This window comes from Salmo salar, chromosome ssa09 (assembly GCF_905237065.1).
Source record: "Salmo salar chromosome ssa09, Ssal_v3.1, whole genome shotgun sequence".
NCBI classification, from domain to species: domain Eukaryota; kingdom Metazoa; phylum Chordata; class Actinopteri; order Salmoniformes; family Salmonidae; genus Salmo; species Salmo salar.
Genome location: NC_059450.1, coordinates 139,681,654 through 139,703,985, shown reverse-complemented (window position 1 = coordinate 139,703,985; position 22,332 = coordinate 139,681,654). Strand labels below are relative to the sequence as shown.

At 43.9% G+C, this 22,332-nt stretch overlaps 1 protein-coding gene across 1 annotated transcript in view; it reads right to left on the bottom strand.

Annotated features, from left to right (window-relative positions):
* LOC106613120 (chloride channel protein 2) overlaps window positions 1-22,332 on the bottom strand; it is a 222,177-nt gene that overhangs the window by 100,825 nt on the left and 99,020 nt on the right. The window contains exon 3 of the mRNA XM_045724704.1: window positions 671-802. Coding sequence (XP_045580660.1) covers window positions 671-802 — 132 coding nt within the window. The remainder of the gene's footprint in view (window positions 1-670; window positions 803-22,332) is intronic.

Genomic DNA, 22,332 nt, shown 5'->3' with positions numbered 1-22,332 from the left:
CCTCACCACCCCAACGCCCTCACCTCCCCAACGCCCTCACCACCCCAACGCCCTCACCACCCCAACGCCCTCACCACCCCAACTCCCTCACCACCCCAACGCCCTCACCTCCCCAACGCCCTCACCTCCCCAACGCCCTCACCTCCCCAACGCCCTCACCTCCCCAACGCCCTCACCACCCCAACGCCCTCACCACCCCAACGCCCTCACCTCCCCAACGCCCTCACCTCCCCGACGCCCTCACCACCCCGACGCCCTCACCTCCCCAACGCCCTCACCTCCCCGACGCCCTCACCACCCCAACGCCCTCACCACCCCAACGCCCTCACCTCCCCAACGCCCTCACCACCCCAACGCCCTCACCACCCCAACGCCCTCACCACCCCAACGCCCTCACCTCCCCAACGCCCTCACCACCCCAACGCCCTCACCTCCCCAACGCCCTCACCACCCCAACGCCCTCACCACCCCAACGCCCTCACCACCCCAACGCCCTCACCTCCCCAACGCCCTCACCACCCCAACGCCCTCACCTCCCCAACGCCCTCACCACCCCAACGCCCTCACCCTCCCCAACGCCCTCACCTCCCCAACGCCCTCACCTCCCCAACGCCCTCACCACCCCAACGCCCTCACCACCCCAACGCCCTCACCACCCCAACGCCCTCACCTTGTAGACAGATGGCAATAGCGAAGTCGACCACCCAGCTGACCAGAGCCATCAGTAGACCCAGGAGGATGAGGAAGATCCAGTCTTCACCAACACGAGAGATGAGGAACTTCTGACAGCGCACCGTACAGACTGGAGGGAAGAGAGATACAGGTGCACACTGTTAGACAACAACAACAACACTTACTACTACAGTACCAGTGAGTCAAGTCAGTCAGAACTACAATACAAACAAACCAACACATCTTACAGACTGAGGAGAGAAGAGTAGCATTGTTAAAACTACATTACCCACCTTGGAGTCAGGACCACCCATTCCCACCATACAATGTAACCCCCTACACCCACAAGTACCCATTTGTCGATGTTCACTTTTGCACAGACAGCTCTAGTCTCCTTTTACATGGGGGCTGTTTAATTCACACAGCTCTTTCTCCCATACACCCCCCCCCCCACATAATACCTCTACCATTTCTTCCCCCTATTTCCATCAACTCACTCCTTTCCTTATTTCTCCCCTCTCAAAGAGGAGATGTCTAGCAGCAGGGGTCCCTCTAGTTCTCTACTTTAAGGACTGTCACATCAGACACGCCACACTGTCGTAACATTAGTCCTGCTCTGCTCCCCAGTCATCTTATTCAGTCTTCTCTCATCTCACCAACGTACTAAACCACACTAATGCTACTTTACCACAGTACAAGATTCTGTCAGATGAAAGGGAGAATATAAAAATATATAAAATATACGCTCTTTCTGTATCCCCCTCTTCCTCCCTCTTTCTTTTCCTTCTCATCTAAAGTATTACTACTCTCCCCATTTGTCCCTCCACTTTTCTCCTCCTCTATAGTACGGCCTGTGTGTGCTATTTTATAGGGGAGCAGGTTGTAATGTTGATGACTTGGAATGGGGTGTATATCATTAATACGCAGATAGCACATGTAATGGAATAGGGTTCTTGAAGTGGATGTGTAGGGTTGGATTTGGGACAGAGAGGAGCAGACATGGCAATATATTGAATATTGTGTGGCGCATGATGGCGACAGAGCAACATGCGTGTTTTTAGCGCACTACACACACTCTCCCATCAACACCTTCACAGTCTAACACACAGACACAGCTTATAAGCAGTGAGAAACACTGTGTGTGTGTTGCATCATCTCGCCCACGGCCCAGCTGTGTTCTCAGATCCCCTTCTGTTCTCTAGTCAGCATGTGAGAGAGTGTTTTGCGAGATGTGTGTGTTTGTCACGGTTTACATAGAAAAATTATCATTTAGCAGATGCTCTTAGAGCGACTAACAAGAGCAATTAGGGTTAAGTGCCTTGCTCAAGGGCACAGGGATTTTTAATCTAGTCAGCTTGGGGATTCAAACCAGTGACCTTTTGGTTACTGGCCCAAACCTCTTAACCACTAGGCTACCTGCCGCTGTCTGTGTGTGTTTGCATGTGTGTGTGCGAGAGCATGCTCATGCAAACATCCAGTACCAGTCAAAAGTTTGGAAACACCAACTCATTCCAGGGTTTGTACATTGTAGAATAATAGTGAAGACATAAAAACTACGAAATAACACAAGGAATCATGTAGTAACCAAGCATTTTATTTATCAAAATATATTTTATATTTGAGATTCTTCAAAGTAGCCACCCTTTGCTTTGATGACAGCTTTGCACACTCTTGGCATTCTCTCAACCAGCTTCATGAGGTAGTCACCTGGAATGCATTTCAATTAACAGGTGTGCCTTCTTAAAAGTTAATTTGTGGAATTTCTTAACTTTGTAATGCGTTTGCGCCAATCAGTTGTGTTGTGACAAGGTAGGGGGGTATACAGAAGATACCCCTATTTGGTAAAAGACCAAGTCCATATTATGGTAAGAACAGCTCAAATAAGCAAAGAGAAACGACAGTCCATCATTACTTTAAGACATGAAGGTCAGTCAATGCGGAACATTTCAAAAACTTTGAACATTTCAAGTGCAGTCGCAAAAACCATCAAGCGCTATGTTGAAACTGTCTCTCATAAGGACTGCTACAGGAAAGGAAGACCCAGAGTTACCTCTGCTGCAGAGGATAAGTTCATTAGTTACCAGCCTCAGAAATTGCAGCCCAAATAAATGCTTCACATAGTTCAATTAACAGACACATATCAGCATCAATTGTTCAGAGGAGAGTGTGTGAATCAGGCCGTCATGGTCGAATTGCTGCAAAGAAACCACTACTAAAGGACACCAATAAGAAGAATAGACTTGCTTTGGCCAAGGAACACCAGCAATGGACATTAGACCAGTGGAAATCTATCCTTTGGTCTGATGAGTCCAAATTTTAGATTTTTGGTTCCAACCCCGTGTCTTTGTGAGACGCAGAGTAGGTGAACAGATGATCTCCGCATGTGTGGTTCCCACCGTGAAGCATGGAGGAGGAGGTAGGTGAGATGGTGTTTGCTGGTGACACTGTCAGTGATTTATTTAGAATTCAAGGCACACTTAACCAGCCTGGCTACCACAGCATTCTGAAGCGATATGCCATCACATCTGGTTTGTGCTTAGTGGAACTATCATTTGTTTTTCAACAGGACAATGTCCCAAAACACACCTCTAAGCTGTGTAAGGGCTATTTGACTTCAAAGGAGAGTGATGGAATGCTGCATCAGATGACCTGGCTTCCACAATCATCCGACCTCAACCCAATTGTGATGGTTTGCGATGAGTTGGAGCGTAGAGTGGAGGAAAAGAAGCCAACAAGTGCTCAGCATATGTGGGAACTTATTCAAGACTTTTGGAAAAGCATTCCTCATGAAGCTGGTTGAGAGAATGCCAAGAGTGTGCAAAGCTGTCATCAAGGCAAAGGGTAGCAACTTTGAAGAATCTCAAATATATGTTGATTTGTTTAGCACTTTTTTGGTTACTACATTATTCCATATGTGTTATTTAATAGTTTTTATGTCTTCACAATTCTACAATGTAGAAAATTGTCAAAATAAAGGAAAACCCTTGAATGAGTAGGTGTGTCCAAATTTATGACTGGTACTGTACATGTACACTGAACAAAAATAAACTCATCACTCAACAATTTCAAAGATATTACTTAGTTACAGGTCATACGGAAATCAGTAAATTTAAATAAATAAATTAGGCCATAATCTATGGATTTCACAACTGGGAATACAGATATGCATCTGCTGGTCACAGATACCTTAAAATAAAAAGGTAAGGGCGTGGATCAGAAAACTAGTCAGTATCTGGTCTGACCACAATTTGCCTCATCCAGCATGACACATCTCCTTCGCATAGAGTTGATCAGGCTGTTGATTGTGGCCTGTAGAATGTTTTCCCACTGAAGTCGGTTACGATACCGAATTGCAGCCAGGTCAAGACCCTGGTGAGAACAACGAGCATGCAGTTGAGCTTCCCTGAGGCTGTTTCTGACAGTTTGTGCAGAAATTCTTCGCTTGTGCAAACCCACAGTTTCATCAGCTGTCTGGCTCATCTCAGACGATCCCGCAGGTGAAGAAGCCAGATGTGAAGGTCCTGGGCTGGTGTGGTTACACATGGTCTACGGCTGTGAGGCCGGTTGGATGTACTGCCAAATTCTCTAAAACAACATTGGAGGCATCTTATAGTAGAGAAATTAACATTACATTCTCTGGCAACAGCTCTGGTGGACATTCCTGCAGTCAGCATGTCAATTGCACATTCCCTAAAAACTTGAGACATCTGTGGTATTGTGTTGGGTGACAAAACTGCACATTTTAGAGTGGCCTTTTATTGTCCCCAGCACAAGGTACACCTGTGTAATGATTATGCTGTTTAATCATCTTCTTGACATGCCACACCTGTCAGCTGGATGGATTATCTTGGCAAAGGAGAAATGCTCACTGTGTGTGTTCCAACCAACAGCAGCTGTAATCTTGTCTGGTCTCTGAGCAGTAATGTGGTTAGCTCCGTCTGTGCTGCGATGACTCACTGGTTTTCCTGGGGTACACAGTACACACCTTACAACACTTACCTGTTTCATTCTTTACGGCAGGCAATAACCTGCATGCTATTTCCCTCCATCCCTCTCCCCTTGTACTTGTCCATCTCCTCTCCTGTCTTTTTTCACTTTCTCTCTCTCCTTCACTCTTTCTGGCTCTAGCAATAACACCCACATACCTGCTGAGACTAATTTAGGTTGTCTTGGATACAGAATGCGTCCGCTTCCAGCCCCAAGCACTTAATGCCTGAGTGAGAATGAATGAGTGAAGATAAACAAGTGAGAGAAAGGAAAGAGTGAACACAGTGAGTAAATGAGTAAGGACAAAAGGGAAAATAAGACACCCATTGTCAATACGCCGTACTGACAGAATACGGAACATTACCCACCCCAACCAAATGACCCATCCCATTTTTTATGCAAGGTGATAGTTTACTAAAGCAGAAATAACCTACATTATAAATGTTCCGTTCTGCAGTCATTCCAATAATGTGCATCAGAGGTAGGGTGCATACATTAGAGGCTCACACATAAGAAAGATTCAATTAGCTAGGCCTGCTTGGCTGTGTATATGACCACCGGCTAATGGAATTAGGACAGAGTGGGAAAGCAACCCACACCACTCAGCTCTTTAACTTTTACATATCAACTAGAAGAGAGAAGAGAGAAGAAGATGGAGAAATAAATAAGTGCTCGAGGGAGACAGCGAGGGGACAGGAGTTGGAAGAAAGAGGGAGCAATTCAGCAGATACTGTACATCCCCAGCCATCTCCATATTCCACTGACTGTAGTGTAACCCCTATAAAACACAACCCTTCCCTCCCTGACTGTAGTCTAACCCCTATAAAACACAACCCTTCCCTCCGTGACTGTAGTCTAACCCCTATAAAACACAACCCTTCCCTCCCTGACTGTAGTGTAACCCCTATAAAACACAACCCTTCCCTCCCTGACTGTAGTGTAACCCCTATAAAACACAACCCTTCCCTCCCTGACTGTAGTCTAACCCCTATAAAACACAACCCTTCCCTCCTTGACTGTAGTCTAACCCCTATAAAACACAACCCTTCCCTCCCTGACTGTAGTCTAACCCCTATAAAACACAACCCTTCCCTCCCTGACTCTAGTCTAACCCCTATAAAACACAACCCTTCCCTCCCTGACTGTAGTCTAACCCCTATAAAACACAACCCTTCCCTCCCTGACTCTAGTCTAACCCCTATAAAACACAACCCTTCCCTCCCTGACTCTAGTCTAACCCCTATAAAACACAACCCTTCCCTCCCTGACTGTAGTCTAACCCCTATAAAACACAACCCTTCCCTCCCTGACTGTAGTGTAACCCCTATAAAACACAACCCTTCCCTCCCTGACTGTAGTCTAACCCCTATAAAACACAACCCTTCCCTCCTTGACTGTAGTCTAACCTCTATAAAACACAACCCTTCCCTCCCTGACTGTAGTCTAACCCCTATAAAACACAACCCTTCCCTCCCTGACTCTAGTCTAACCCCTATAAAACACAACCCTTCCCTCCCTGACTGTAGTCTAACCCCTATAAAACACAACCCTTCCCTCCTTGACTGTAGTGTAACCCCTATAAAACACAACCCTTCCCTCCCTGACTGTAGTCTAACCCCTATAAAACACAACCCTTCCCTCCCTGACTGTAGTCTAACCCTATAAAACACAACCCTTCCCTCCCTGACTGTAGTCTAACCCCTATAAAACACAACCCTTCCCTCCCTGACTCTAGTCTAACCCCTATAAAACACAACCCTTCCCTCCCTGACTGTAGTGTAACCCCTATAAAACACAACCCTTCCCTCCTTGACTGTAGTGTAACCCCTATAAAACACAACCCTTCCCTCCCTGACTGTAGTCTAACCCCTATAAAACACAACCCTTCCCTCCCTGACTGTAGTCTAACCCCTATAAAACACAACCCTTCCCTCCCTGACTGTAGTCTAACCCCTATAAAACACAACCCTTCCCTCCCTGACTGTAGTCTAACCCCTATAAAACACAACCCTTCCCTCCCTGACTCTAGTCTAACCCCTATAAAACACAACCCTTCCCTCCTTGACTGTAGTCTAACCCCTATAAACCACAACCCTTCCCTCCCTGACTGTAGTCTAACCCCTATAAAACACAACCCTTCCCTCCCTGACTGTAGTCTAACCCCTATAAAACACAACCCTTCCCTCCCTGACTGTAGTCTAACCCCTATAAAACACAACCCTTCCCTCCCTGACTGTAGTCTAACCCCTATAAAACACAACCCTTCCCTCCCTGACTGTAGTGTAACCCCTATAAAACATAACCCTTCCCTCCCTGACTCTAGTCTAACCCCTATAAAACACAACCCTTCCCTCCCTGACTCTAGTCTAACCCCTATAAAACACAACCCTTCCCTCCCTGACTGTAGTCTAACCCCTATAAAACACAACCCTTCCCTCCCTGACTCTAGTCTAACCCCTATAAAACACAACCCTTCCCTCCCTGACTGTAGTCTAACCCCTATAAAACACAACCCTTCCCTCCCTGACTGTAGTCTAACCCCTATAAAACACAACCCTTCCCTCCCTGACTGTAGTCTAACCCCTATAAAACACAACCCTTCCCTCCCTGACTGTAGTCTAACCCCTATAAAACACAACCCTTCCCTCCCTGACTGTAGTCTAACCCCTATAAAACACAACCCTTCCCTCCTTGACTGTAGTCTAACCCCTATAAAACACAACCCTTCCCTCCCTGACTGTAGTCTAACCCCTATAAAACACAACCCTTCCCTCCCTGACTGTAGTCTAACCCCTATAAAACACAACCCTTCCCTCCCTGACTGTAGTCTAACCCCTATAAAACACAACCCTTCCCTCCCTGACTCTAGTCTAACCCCTATAAAACACAACCCTTCCCTCCTTGACTGTAGTCTAACCCCTATAAAACACAACCCTTCCCTCCCTGACTGTAGTGTAACCCCTATAAAACACAACCCTTCCCTCCTTGACTGTAGTCTAACCCCTATAAAACACACCCTTCCCTCCCTGACTGTAGTGTAACCCCTATAAAACACAACCCTTCCCTCCTTGACTGTAGTGTAACCCCTATAAAACACAACCCTTCCCTCCCTGACTGTAGTCTAACCCCTATAAAACACAACCCTTCCCTCCCTGACTGTAGTCTAACCCCTATAAAACACAACCCTTCCCTCCCTGACTGTAGTCTAACCCCTATAAAACACAACCCTTCCCTCCCTGACTCTAGTCTAACCCCTATAAAACACAACCCTTCCCTCCCTGACTGTAGTGTAACCCCTATAAAACACAACCCTTCCCTCCTTGACTGTAGTCTAACCCCTATAAAACACAACCCTTCCCTCCCTGACTGTAGTGTAACCCCTATAAAACATAACCCTTCCCTCCCTGACTGTAGTGTAACCCCTATAAAACACAACCCTTCCCTCCTTGACTGTAGTCTAACCCCTATAAAACACAACCCTTCCCTCCTTGACTGTAGTCTAACCCCTATAAAACACAACCCTTCCCTCCCTGACTGTAGTCTAAACCCTATAAAACACAACCCTTCCCTCCCTGACTGTAGTCTAACCCCTATAAAACACAACCCTTCCCTCCTTGACTGTAGTCTAACCCCTATAAAACACAACCCTTCCCTCCCTGACTGTAGTGTAACCCCTTTAAAACACAACTCTTCCCTCCCTGACTGTAGTGTAACCCCTATAAAACACAACCCTTCCCTCCCTGACTGTAGTCTAACCCCTATAAAACACAACCCTTCCCTCCCTGACTGTAGTCTAACCCCTATAAAACACAACCCTTCCCTCCCTGACTGTAGTGTAACCCCTATAAAACACAACCCTTCCCTCCCTGACTGTAGTCTAACCCCTATAAAACACAACCCTTCCCTCCCTGACTGTAGTCTAACCCCTATAAAACACAACCCTTCCCTCCTTGACTGTAGTCTAACCCCTATAAAACACAAGTCTTCCTTCCTTGACTGTAGTGTAACCCCTATAAAACACAACCCTTCCCTCCTTGACTGTAGTCTAACCCCTATAAAACACAACACTTCCCTCCCTGACTGTAGTCTAACCCCTATAAAACACAACCCTTCCCTCCTTGACTGTAGTCTAACCCCTATAAAACACAACCCTTCCCTCCCTGACTGTAGTCTAACCCCTATAAAACACAACCCTTCCCTCCCTGACTGTAGTCTAACCCCTATAAAACACACCCCTTCCCTCCCTGACTGTAGTCTAACCCCTATAAAACACAACCCTTCCCTCCCTGACTGTAGTGTAACCCCTATAAAACACACCCCTTCCCTCCCTGACTGTAGTCTAACCCCTATAAAACACAACCCTTCCCTCCCTGACTCTAGTCTAACCCCTATAAAACACAACCCTTCCCTCCCTGACTGTAGTCTAACCCCTATAAAACATAACCCTTCCCTCCCTGACTCTAGTCTAACCCCTATAAAACACAACCCTTCCCTCCCTGACTGTAGTCTAACCCCTATAAAACACAACCCTTCCCTCCCTGACTCTAGTCTAACCCCTATAAAACACAACCCTTCCCTCCCTGACTGTAGTCTAACCCCTATAAAACACAACTCTTCCCTCCCTGACTGTAGTGTAACCCCTATAAAACACAACTATTCCCTCCTGGCTCCTGTCGCTCTCTCACAGCAACATCCCATAGACTGTTTCCTTATGCTAATGAGATGTGAAGGGATGGGAGGAGGTTTATGTAAATGAGATGTAAACGTGGTGGATAAGTCTCAGATATACACCTCGTTGTGTTCCTCCATCACGCCAGCATACGGGGAACGACTTACCACAGGGGAGACAACCAGCTGATGACTTCACACAGGGGCGCAACTTTCCCTGGGGACATGTCCCCCTACATTCTGAAATTGCATTTTTGTCCCCTCTTGTTTGATCATTACAATGTGATACAAAAAGCGGCAACGGTGTGCTTTAGGACCATGCGGACGCCTCAGAGCGGTCGTGTAGGCTGTTTGGAGTGTTCAGACAGACCACGTGGACACCATAGAGCGGGCTGACAGGCTGTTTGGAGTGTTCAGACAGACCCCGTGGACACCATAGAGCGGGCTGACAGGCTGTTTGGAGTGTTCAGACAGACCACGTGGACACCATAGAGCGGGCTGACAGGCTGTTTGGAGTGTTCAGACAGACCCCGTGGACACCATAGAGCGGGCTGACAGGCTGTTTGGAGTGTTCAGACAGACCCCGTGGACACCATAGAGCGGGCTGACAGGCTGTGTGAAGGCAAAGTTTCTGGAAGGCTGGCTGGACCAGCATGGGAGAGTTGAGCATAATTCAGTGTGTATGAGTTGCGCACTTTCACAGAGTTGTAATCGAAAGATGAGCAGAACCTGGCTACTATTTAGTTGACTGATGTACCTGGCAAGGTAACTGCTGTTAAACTAAACTAGTGTTTATTTGCTGTGCTGAGCTAGTATTCTAACTGACATGTTAGGTTAGCTAATGTATCATCCCCTCTCGACTGAGGTGAATGAATAAGCTACGCTACCTAGTAGCTACCAAAGCCAGTTCAGCTCTAGCCTCTAGTTATCTGTCAGATAGATAGTAATAACAGCCACCTCATATCGCTAACAGCGGTTGTTTGTATGGACATGTTTTGCAGCATTTGTTTAGTCGCGTTTCAACAGAAGTAAATGAACTTGGCTAGCTTTCACCAATTGATGTACAGGTAGCGAGAGAGCTGGCCAAAAGTTAGCAAATGATGAAACCATTTGCCAAACGAATGAAGATTGAAATGGTACGTTTTTTTAGTGTAACATGGGTTTTTATTAGTCAGTATGGCAATGTAACGTTATCGATCTGTCAGTTTCCCAAGCTAATTCCCTACTTTTCACACTGACCCAGTAATAAACCGCTCTAACGGTACAGGCTTCACTGTCATAGTGCACAGTAGACGTCTGTGTGGGACTGATTTCTTCATCCCGCTCCTGCCTGCACCCGCAGCTTTTCATACCGCACCCGCTGGCTTTCTGTCCAACTCCAACTCCCACCCAAACCCAACCGCAGGCCTGCAATGTTATTTTAGGATCATATGACACACCTCACTTGCCAGCCATGGTCCCAAGAATTTTTCCTATAGGTAATATCAATTGCATAAGAATAACTTAAGAAATAGGCTAAATTACCAGAGATTCTCACATGGCTTGGAGAGTTGGAGAGACTTTCACATTCTCTTGAGCTACCTTTTAGGAGTCGGAAGATTTTCAGATGGAGAAATATGGGTGATCAATATTTAGGCCTATTTCTAGGCAATCTAGTAAACTATAGCCTAATCGTAGGTCTATTTAGAAAGTACATTTCCTTGGAAGAATAACTGCCCCGTGCTTCTCTGCCAATGCATAGGCTATAGCCAACTCTATTTAATTGAGACCACATGTGCACCTGATCTCGCAGGTATGGCTACTGAACTGGAAGCAGCAAGAATGATGACAGCGACACATTTGACCTTTTACATAGGCGTATAGGATATAGCCTACCTTTAAGGAGGACAATTTGCAGGCAGGAGACAAATAAATGGGATATCAATGCTTATTGAAAATGAAAAGGCTTAACGCTCGCTCACCATAGTACCCTAACCTATGTGCTTGTTGTGCCTTTTCCTTTTCAATTATAAAACTTTTTGATTGCACTTTGACACGATGTTTGAGCACCCTCCACAGTCTAATCATATTTAAGTTAATTTAATATTTAAGTTAACTGCCATGTTATTCTCCGCCAATGTAGGAAGCTTATTCTATTTCATTGAGACCACGCATACTAGGCACACTTGAACTCTCACGCCAAACTAGGAGAGGTAGGCTACTGAAGTTGAAGCAGTGAATTGTGAGTGTGTGAATAATGTGATTTTAATACAATAGGTAGGCTACCGCATACAAAGCAGAAAGAGGACAATTTCCAAATAATCTGTGGGACAAGAAAAATACAATATTTTCATCCCAAAGTTATGTGTCTGATCGCCCGCAGACTGTGCCGCAATGATCTCTGTCAGGGCCTGCACGCAGGCATCCCGCGGGAATGCCGCCCTCTAGCGCACTGTCAGTATACAACAATATGCTCATCATGTCTTAGCAGGATCAGATATTTTTATTTAACCTTTATTTAACTAGGCACGTCAGTTAAAGAACAAATTCTTATTCACAATGATGGCCTAGGAACAGTGGGGTAATTGCCTTGTTCAGGGGCAGAACGACAGATTTTTACCTTGTCATCTCGGGGATTCAATCTAGCAACCTTTTGGTTACTGGCCCAACGCTCTAACCACTAGGCTACCTGCCGCCCCAGATGCTGGCAGGAGTCCCAGCATGGTCAGACAGGCAGGGAAGACCAGTCTATGGAGCTCAGGTGAATTTTGGAATGATACAAAGTTCCATCTGGAATTGATGGGTAGACCTACATTAGCTACAGGATAGCAGTTTAATATCAAAATTACAGTCTGGGATCTGGGAATAATGGTCATTTTAATTATTGAACCATTGATTCTATTCGTGTTACTCTGGACTTGGCCTAACACACCCAAAACCAATAATGAATGTTTCACTAAGATCCTAAAGCTGAGTGGGGTGTGTTGGTTTGGGGCGCTTCAGAGTGGTGGACCCCTAGGGATAGGACGGGGCGACCCAGCATATTTGTGTGCAATTAAAAAAATACCTCTACAGCACAATTAGGCCTATGTGATTAATTACAGTGCATTCAGAAAGTATTCAGACCCCTTAACTTTTTTCACATTTTGTTATGTTACAGCCTTATTTTAAAATTGATGAAATACATAAAAATCCTCAATCTACACACAATACCCAATAATGATAAAGCGAAAGCGAGAATTTTTAGCAAAAGTATAAAAAAAACTATAAACACCTTATTTACATAAGTATTCAAACACTGCTATGAGACAGGAAATAAGCTCAGGTGCAACCTGTTTCCATAGATCATCCTTGAGATATTTCTACAACTTGATTGGAGTCCACTTGTGGTAAATTCAATTGATTGGACATGATTTGGAAAGGCACACACACGTCTATATAAGGTCCCACAGTTGACAGTGCATGTCAGAGCAAAAACTAAGCCATGAGGTTGGAGGAATTGTCCGTAGAGCTCTGAGATGACAGGATGATGTCGAGGCACAGATCTGGGGAAGGGTACCAAAACGTTTTTTTTTTTGCAGCATTGAAGGTCCCCAAGAACAAAGTGGCCTCCATCATTCTTAAATGGAAGAAGTTTGAAACCGCCAAACTGAGCAATTGAGGGAGAAGGGCCTTGGTCAGGGAGGTAGCAAAGAACCTGATGGTCACTCTGACAGAGCACCAGAATTCCTCTGTGGAGATCGGAGAACCTTCCACAAGGACAAACATCTCTGCAGCACTCCACCAATCAGGCCTTTATGATAGTGGCCAGACGGAATCCACTCCTCATTAAAAGGCATGACAGTCCGCTTGGAGTTTTCCAAAAGGCACCTAAAGGACTCTGACCATGAGAAACAAGACTCTCTGGTCTGATGAAACCAAGATTGAACTCTTTGGCCTGAATGCCAAGCGTCACGTCTGGAGGAAACCTGGCACCATCCCTACGGTGAAGCATGTTGGTGGCAGCATCATGCTGTGGGGATGTTTTTCAATGGATGGGACTGGGAGACTAGCATACAGCCAAGACAACTCAAGAGTGGCTTTGGGACAAGTCTCAATGTGCTTGAGTGGCCCAGCCAGAGCCAGGACTTGAACATCTCTGAAGAGACCTGAAAATTGCTGTGCAGCAACACTCCCCATCCAACCTGACAGAGCTTGAGAGGATATGTAGAGAAGAATGTGAGAAACTCCCAAAATACATGTGTGCCAAGCTTATAGCTGCCAAACGTGATTCAACAAAGTACAGAGTACATACATATATATACACATATACACATATACACACATACATACATACATACACACATACATACATACATACATACATACATACATACATACATACATACATACATACATACATACATACATACATACATACATACATACATACATACATACATACATACATACATACATAAACATATATATATATATATATATGTATTTTGGGAGTTGTATTTTGGGAGTTTCTCACATTCTTCTCTACATATCCTCTCAAGCTCTGTCAGGTTGGATATATATATATATATATATAAACTCAGCAAAAAAAGACTTGTTCTTAAATTTGCTTTGTTAAAATCCCCAACTACAATAAATGCAGCCTCAGCATGTATGGTTTCCAGTTTGCATATAGTCCAGTGAAGTTCCTTGATGGCCGTCTTGGTGTCTGCTTGAGGGGGAATGTACACAGCTGTGACTATAACTGACAAGAATTCTCTTGGTAGGTAAAATGGCCGGGCACTCGGTTGTAAGGAATTCTAGATCTGGTGAGCAGAAGGACTTGAGTTCCTGTATGTTGTTATGATTACACCATGAGCAGTTAACTTCTTTGGGCTAGGGGGCAGTATTTGGAAGTTTGGATGAATGAGGTGCCCAAAGTAAACTGCCTGTTACTCAGGCCGAGAAGCTAGGATATGCATATAATTGGTAGTATTGGATAGAAAACACTAAAGTTTCCGAAACTGTTAAAATAATGTCTGAATATAACAGAATTGATATGGCATGCGAAAACCTGAGGACAATCCATCCAGATTTTCTTTTTTCTCCAGCTCACCATTGATTACAATGGCTGGGAATGGGAATATAAAAGAAGACCTCCCAGATTGCAGTTCCCAGAGCTTCCACTAGATGTCAACAGTCTTTAGAAAGAGTTTCAGGCTTGTTTTTTGAAAAAATGAGCGAGAATTTGTAGTTTTCCTAAGTGGCTCCCATTTTGGCTGTAGTGTTTGTTGCACGTTCCGGTGAGGGCGTGCACTTTGTTATTTATCTCCTGTAATGGTCGCCGGTATTCTCTGTCTTAAATTTTATCGTTTATTTACATATTAGGGTACCTGAGGATTGATTAGGAACATTGTTTGATATGTTTGGAAGAAGTTTATTGGTAACTTACGGGATTCATTTGTATGCAATTTGAACCAGGGAAACAGGTGAATTACTGAGTCAAGCGCGCCATTGAAACATACTTTTTTGGGGATATAAAGGACTTTATCGAACAAAAGGACCATTTGTTATGTAGCTGGGACCCTTGTGATTGCAACCAGATGACGATCTTCAAAGGTAAGTGATTTACTTCATCGCTATTTCTGACTTTTGTGACGCCTCTGCTTGGTTGGAAAATGTACGTAATGCTTTTGTGTGCGGGGCACTGTCCTCAGATAATCGCATGGTGTACTTTAGCCGTAAAGCCTTTTTGAAATCTGACAAAGCGGCTGGATTAACAAGAAGTTAAGCTTTTAAATTATGTATGACTCTTGTATTTTCATGAATGTTTAATATTACGATTTCTGTAATTTGAATTTGGCGCTCTGCAATTTCACTGGATGTTGTCGAGGTGGGACGCTAGCGTCCCAATGATCCATAAGAAGTTAATCATAAAGCATACACTCCCGCCATTCGTTTCCAAGAGAGGTGTTTATCTCTGTCGGCGTGATGCATGGAGAAGCCCGGTGGCTGAACCAATTCCGACAACATATCCTGAGAGAGCCATGTTTCCGTGAAACAGAATGTTACAATCTCTGATGTCTCTCGAAGGCAACCCTTGCTCAAATTTCATCTACCTTGTTGTCATGAGACTGGACATTGGCTAGTAGTATACTCGGGAGCAATGTGCACGTCTACGGAGCCTGGCCAAGTGGCCGCTTCGTCTGCCCCTTCTGCGGCGTCGTTGTTTTGGATCGCCTACTGGAATTAGCTCCATTGTCCTGGGTGGTGGTCCGAACAGAGGATCCGCTTCGGGAAAGTCGTATTCCTGGTTGTAATGTTGGTAAGTTGACGTTGATCTTATATCCAATAGTTCTTCCCGGCTGTATGTAATAACACTTAAGATTTCCTGGGTTAACAATGTAAGAAATACATAAAACAATACACTGCATAGTTTCCTAAGAACTCGAAGCGAGGCGACCATCTCTGTCGGAGCCATGATATATAACGGGTAAACCTAATCAAGCTATTAAGCTGGTACCGCTGTTTTCTATTCCCGTAGTCAGCCAGCCTTTTGAGTATCTGATTGTTGACTGTTGGTCCTCTGCCTCGCTCTAAGAATGGTAGTAATTACCTGTTCACTGCGATATGTCAGACCACTAGTTTTCCTACTGCCTACCCTGTCCAGTCTACCACGACTAAGTCCATGCTAAAAGCTTTGACTCAGTTTCTCGCTGTTAGGAATCCCTAAGGTTATTCAGAGTGACCAAGGTTCTAATTTCACCTCCAATCTGTTTGGTCAGGTTTTCCAACAGCTCCATATTAAAACACAATTTGGCTAGTGCCAATCACGCGCAGAGTCAAGGAGCGCTGGAACGTTTCCATTAAACACTTAAGTCTTTGTAGAGTGCTTATTGTATGGAGAAGGATAATGATTGGGAGGATGGGGTTGCCATGGTTACTGTTAGCCACCAGGGAGGTTTCCAAGGAGAGCACAGTCTAAATGACCTAGTGTTTGGGCATAGTGTGCATGGGCTTCAAGCAGTGCTCCAGGATGACTGGAAGTCTCACAAGCCACCTCAGTTTCTATTATATTGTGTGTTGGATTTCCGGGAACACCTGTACGCCGCTGGTGAGATGGCTACAGAGAGGCTGTCATTCTCATAGGTTGAGAATGAAAGGAATATTTCTTCTGCGAGCTGAACCATATCACTTTAGTCCAGGTGACCAGGTTTGCTGCCAACTGTTGGTTCTCGTTTTCAAGCCAAGTTTCAAGGTCCATATATACGGTTGTGAGCAAAACTACCTAGTTGCCACTCCAGAACGGAGGAAAGCACACCAACTGTGCTATGTGGATCTGCTAAAACCCTATTACACACGTTCCTCTGGGGCCGAACAGTGGGAGTCCTCAGAGGACGGTAAACTTTTTATTTTGTCATGCTTGGTCCGTACATGGTGAGGAGGATGTAACTGGTCCCGACGATTGTGTACAGCAGGCTAGATTAAAAACAATTGAGGCACTGGATGTAGACTTGTCACTCATCTACCTGCTGATTGGCGAGACGAGTTGTTTTCTGATACGCCTACATTTACAAACTTAGAACACAATATTGACGTTGGGGATGCTGACCCCATCCGCTAGTGGCTCTATAGATTTTCTTGAGAGAAACGGAGTTGTCTGGTCCTATTGATTGGTGGTCACGCATTCTCATACACGTAGTCCCTGAAGGAATGCGTGTCGTCCACGTGACCGGTCACTGTTTATTTTGTGTTGTCCTGTCATCTATTCCCTGCTGTCCTCATTTTTTTCCTTTCCTCTTAAAAAAGGTTGTTTCCTGTGCCCAAAGATTGCTGAGATCTGGGGAGAATGAGGTTGGCTGGGGCAGTGGGGTAGCGCTTACCAGGGAAGTATTTTGTTTATATGTATGTTTGGTTGGTGTGGTGTTCCGGGGTCCCTGGTTTTATGGGGGGGCGGTGCCTGGCGGGTCGTCAGCGAAATGGGCTCAGGTGTGTCCCGGGGATAAATACACGTGTCCCCCATACATTGAAGAGACTCTCTCCACACAGACACACTGTTTTTGGTTGTGGCATTTTGGGGATCTTTTGTTCATTTGTTTTGGCAACTCTCAACACCCCTCATGCACACAACCACTCACACTACTGACTACACACGCCACTGTTACTTGGATATACAGTAGTTTATTTAATAAATGTTTATTTCTTTGTTACAGGCTATGAGCCGGTTCGTAACAGAGGAAGAGAGAAAGGTAAATATGGATAAAGCGAGTGATGGAGAAAATGGAAAGAGATCGTGATAGAGAGAGACGGCTAGAGAGCCAGGGTAGTAATCAATGGTGACACACAGGGGAGCAGTTGGCTGATTGGTAAGCCAGGAAATTAAGCAGCAAAGGGCAGAAAAACTGCTGCTTTCACTCGCTCACACCCTTGCTCACACCCTCGCAAACTTACCGTCGCTTCCTGACCCCACTCTCCCTCATTCCAATCCCCTCGTGTACCTCTCAACCTTTCCTTTTCCGGTCCCCCTCTATTAATCTCTCTCGGTTCAGTCAGCTCTTCCACTCTGCAGTTCACTGCAGCTACACAACACACTTTTCACACCGCTTCAACAATTCTGCTGACAGACACACACACACACACACACACACACACACACATCAATGATTTTGTAACACGTCATAAATATATACTGTAGACTCACTCAAATATGCACATACATTTTAATGCCAATAGTTGTATAGAAATGTATAATACATTATGAGAACACAGGCTTACACATAGAAATAAGAATAGAACGTACCTGGAACCTCTAACCCTGGCAATTTGACTGGTAAACTGATGAGTACACTCGCAATGGCTGCCTGGTATTGTGAAGTAACAATTTACATTGCAATGTAGAATGTTTGTTCAAATGATGTTAACTGGCTCATGCAATACTCTGAGCCCAAAACAAACATTCTTTCCCATTGATCCCCATTGTAAAACAGCGAACTTCGTTGTAGATGTTTTGTTATAAAGAAATAACAAAACATGCCAAAAATCTGCTGTTGTTCAATGGACATGTAACCAGGTCAAATCCCGACCAATGGTTTGCAATGCACCTACTTAGGGAAATACAGCCTGTGAGAAGAGCCGTGTGTGAGTTGGAAAATGTGTCCAAGTAAGCTACACATACAGTTGAAGTCTGACATTGACATACACCTTAGCCAAATACATTTAAACTCAGTTTTCCACAATTCCTGACATTTAATCCTAGTAAAAATTCCCTGTTTTAGGTCAGTTAGGATCACCACTTTATTTTAGAATATAAGATGTCAGAATTATTTATTTCAGCTGAAATTATTTATTTCAGCTTTTAATTATTTTATCACATTCCCAGTGGGTCAGAAGTTTGCCTTTAAATTGTTTAACTTGGGTCAAACGTTAATAAGTTGGGTGAATTTTGGCCCATTCCTCCTGACAGAGCTGGAGTCAGGTTTGTAGGCCTCCTTGCTCACACACGCTTTTTCAGTTTTGCCCACAACATTTCTATGGGATTGAGGTCAGGGCGTTGTGATGGCCACTCCAATACCTTGACTTTGTCCTAACCTCTTGCATCTAGACGTTCCGCTAGCGGAACGCCTCACCAATATCCAATGGTAGAGCGTGGCGCGAAATACAAAAACCTATAAAATGCTATAACTTAAATTTCTCAAACATATGACTATTTTACACCATTTGAAAGATAAGACTCTCGTTAATCCAACCACATTGTCCAATTTCAAAAAGGATAGAAAACACTCTGAAGTTTCTAAAACTGTTTGAATGATGTCTGTGAGTATAACAGAACTCATATGGCAGGCAAAAACCTGAGAAAAAATCCAACCAGGAAGTGGTTTGTAGTTTTTTCAACCGATTGCCTTTCCAAACTACAGTGTCTGTGGGGTAATTTTGCACTTCCTAAGGATTCCACTAGATGTCTACAGTCTTTAGAACCTTGTTTCATGCTTCTACTGTTACTGGGCAGAGAATAAGAGCTGTCTCAAGCCTGGGACCAGTGAGTTGTTTACTGCATGCTCACACAGGTGCGCCACTCCTTTTTCCTCTGTAATGAATACGCTATTGTCCAGTTGGAATATTATCGAAGATTTGTGTTAAAAAGACCCTAAGGATTGATTGTAAACATCGTTTGACATGTTTCTACGAACGGTAATGGAAGTATTTGACTTTTCGTCGCGGGTTTTGCGCTCGCGTATTATGCCTTTGGATTAGTGATCTGAACGCGCGAACAAAACGGAGGTATTTGGACATAAATATGGAGTTTATTGAACAAAACGAAAATGTATTGTGGAAGTGAGAGTGCATTCCAACGAAGATCAGCAAAGGTAAGTGAAGATTTATAATACTACTTCTGAGTTTAGTTGACTCCAGAACTTGGCGGGTAACTGTATAGCTTGCTTTGATGGCTGAGCTCTGTACTCAGAATATTGAACAATGTGCTTTCGCCGTAAAGCTATTTTGATATCTGACACAGCAGTTGCATTAAGGAGAAGTGTATCTATAATTCTTTCAATAACTGTTGTAAATTTTATCAATGTTTATGATGAGTATTTTTGTAAATTGATGTGCTCATTCACCGGAAGTTTTGGGAGGTAAAACATTTCTGAACATCATGCGCCAATGTAAAATGGGTTTATGGATATAAATATTAACTTTATCGAACAAAACATACATGTATTGTGGAACATTGAGTCCTGGGAGTGTCATCTGATGAAGATCAAAGGTTAGTGATACATTTTAGCTGTATTTCAGGTTTTTGTGACACCTCTCCTTGCTTGGAAAATGGCTGTGTGGTTTTTCTTGTTTAGGCGCTGTCCTAACATAATCTAATGTTATGCTTTCGCCGTAAAGCCTTTTTGAAATCGGACAATGTGGTTGGATTAACGAGAAGATTATCTTTAAAATGGGATATAACAGTTGTATGTTTGAGAAATTTGAATGAGATTTTTGTTGCTTTGAATTTGCCGCCCTGCTATTTCACTGGCTGTTGGCAGTGCGTCCTACATGTCCCAGAGAGGTTAAAGGCACAGTCAACTTAGTGTATTTAAACTTCTGACCCACTGGAATTGTGATACAGTGAATTTTAAGTGAAATAATCTGTCTGTAAACAATTGTTGGAAAAATTACTTGTGTAATGCACAAACTAGATGTCCTAACCGACTTGCCAAAACTATAGTTTGTTAACAAGAAATTTGTGGAGTGGTAGAAAAACGTGTTTTAATGACTCCAACCTAAGTGTATATAAACTTCCGACTTCAACTGTAGCTGTGTGTGTGGAAAACATCATCACAGTTAAGACATTTAACCTGTTTGGGATAGAGGGCAGTATTTTCACGGCCGGATAAAAAACGTACCCGATTTAATCTGGTTATTACTCCTGTCCAGAAACTAGAACATGCATATTATTAGTAGATTTGGATAGAAAACACTCAAAAGTTTCTAAAACTGTTTGAATGGTGTCTGTGAGTATAATAGAACTCATATACCAGGCCACTACCTGAGAAGATTCAATATCGGAAGAGCCTTGTCTGACCTTTTCATGTCCTTCTATAGCCTCTCTGTCGAAAATACAGCCTCTGTGCTGTAACATGACATTTTCTAAGGCTTTCATTGGCTCTAGGAAGGCGCCAGCATGTGGAATGATAGCTCTGGGTGAAAAACAGCAGGGGTTTTGGAGCGTGGTCCTTCTGAGGACAATGACACTGGCGGGCGCGTGCATGTGACGACTCCATGTTTTTCTTTCAGTGTTTGAACGGATACGTCTCCCGGTTGGAATATTATCGCTATTTTACGAGAAAAATCGCATAACAATTGATTTTAAACAGCGTTTGACATGCTTCGAAGTACGGTAATGGAATATTTTGAATTTTTTTCTCACGGAATGCGCCGGCGCGTCACCCTTCGGATAGTGACTTGAACGCATGAACAAAACGGAGCTATTTGGATTTAACCTCTTATAGCTCCTTATGGATAGGGGGCGCTACAGCGAATTTTGAAAAAAATATGTGCCCATTTTAAACGGCCTCCTACTCAAACTCAGAAGCTAGGATATGCATATAATTAGTAGATTTGGATAGAAAACACTCAAACGTTTCTAAAACTGTTTGAATGGCGTATGTGAGTATAACAGAACTCATATGGCAGTCAAAACCCCGAGACAGATCCTAACAGGAAGTGGAAATCTGATTTGTGGAATCACCTTCAACACTTTGCCTATAAAACACACCGTGAGTTAGGATTCATTGAGCACTTCCTAAGGCTTCCACTAGATGTCAACAGTCTTTACAAAGTGGTTTGAGTCTTCTATGGTAGAAACTGACCGAAAGAGAGGCTTGGAAAGTTAGTCATAGAGGGAGGGCCATTACTACTATGACGCGGGCGCCCATGGGTAGCCTCATCTTCCGAAACGTTTAGTAAGACAATGCAATCATCCCCCTTGAATATTGTTGAAAAAGGCCCTAAAGATTTATGTTATACAACGTTTGACATGTTTGAACGAACGTAAATATATATTTTTTGCACATTCGTGACGACAAGTCCCGCGGGCTTCAGTACATTTTGTGTAGCCTTCGGAACGCGCTAACAAGAAGGAGCTATTGGGACATAAATTATTAACTTTTTCGAACAAAACTACATTTGTTGTGGACCTGGGATTCCTGGAAGTGCCTTCTGATGAAGATAATCAAAGGTAAGGGAATATTTACAATAGTATATTTGATTTTAGATGGTTCCAAGATGGCGCTTACTTGTATCGCCTAGCCTATTTCTTTTAGCATAGCACCTCGTTTATTACAAAGTGTGATTTCCCAGTAAAGTTAATTTTGAAATCTGGCAATGCGGTTGCATTCACAAGATGTTATTCTATAATTCTTTGAATGACAATATTACATTTAAAAAATGTTTTCGAATAGTAATTTAGTAAATTGTAGCGCTGATTCACCCGATGCATTTGAGGGAAAATATTTTCTGAACATCACGCGCCGATGTAAAATGCTGTTTTTATATATA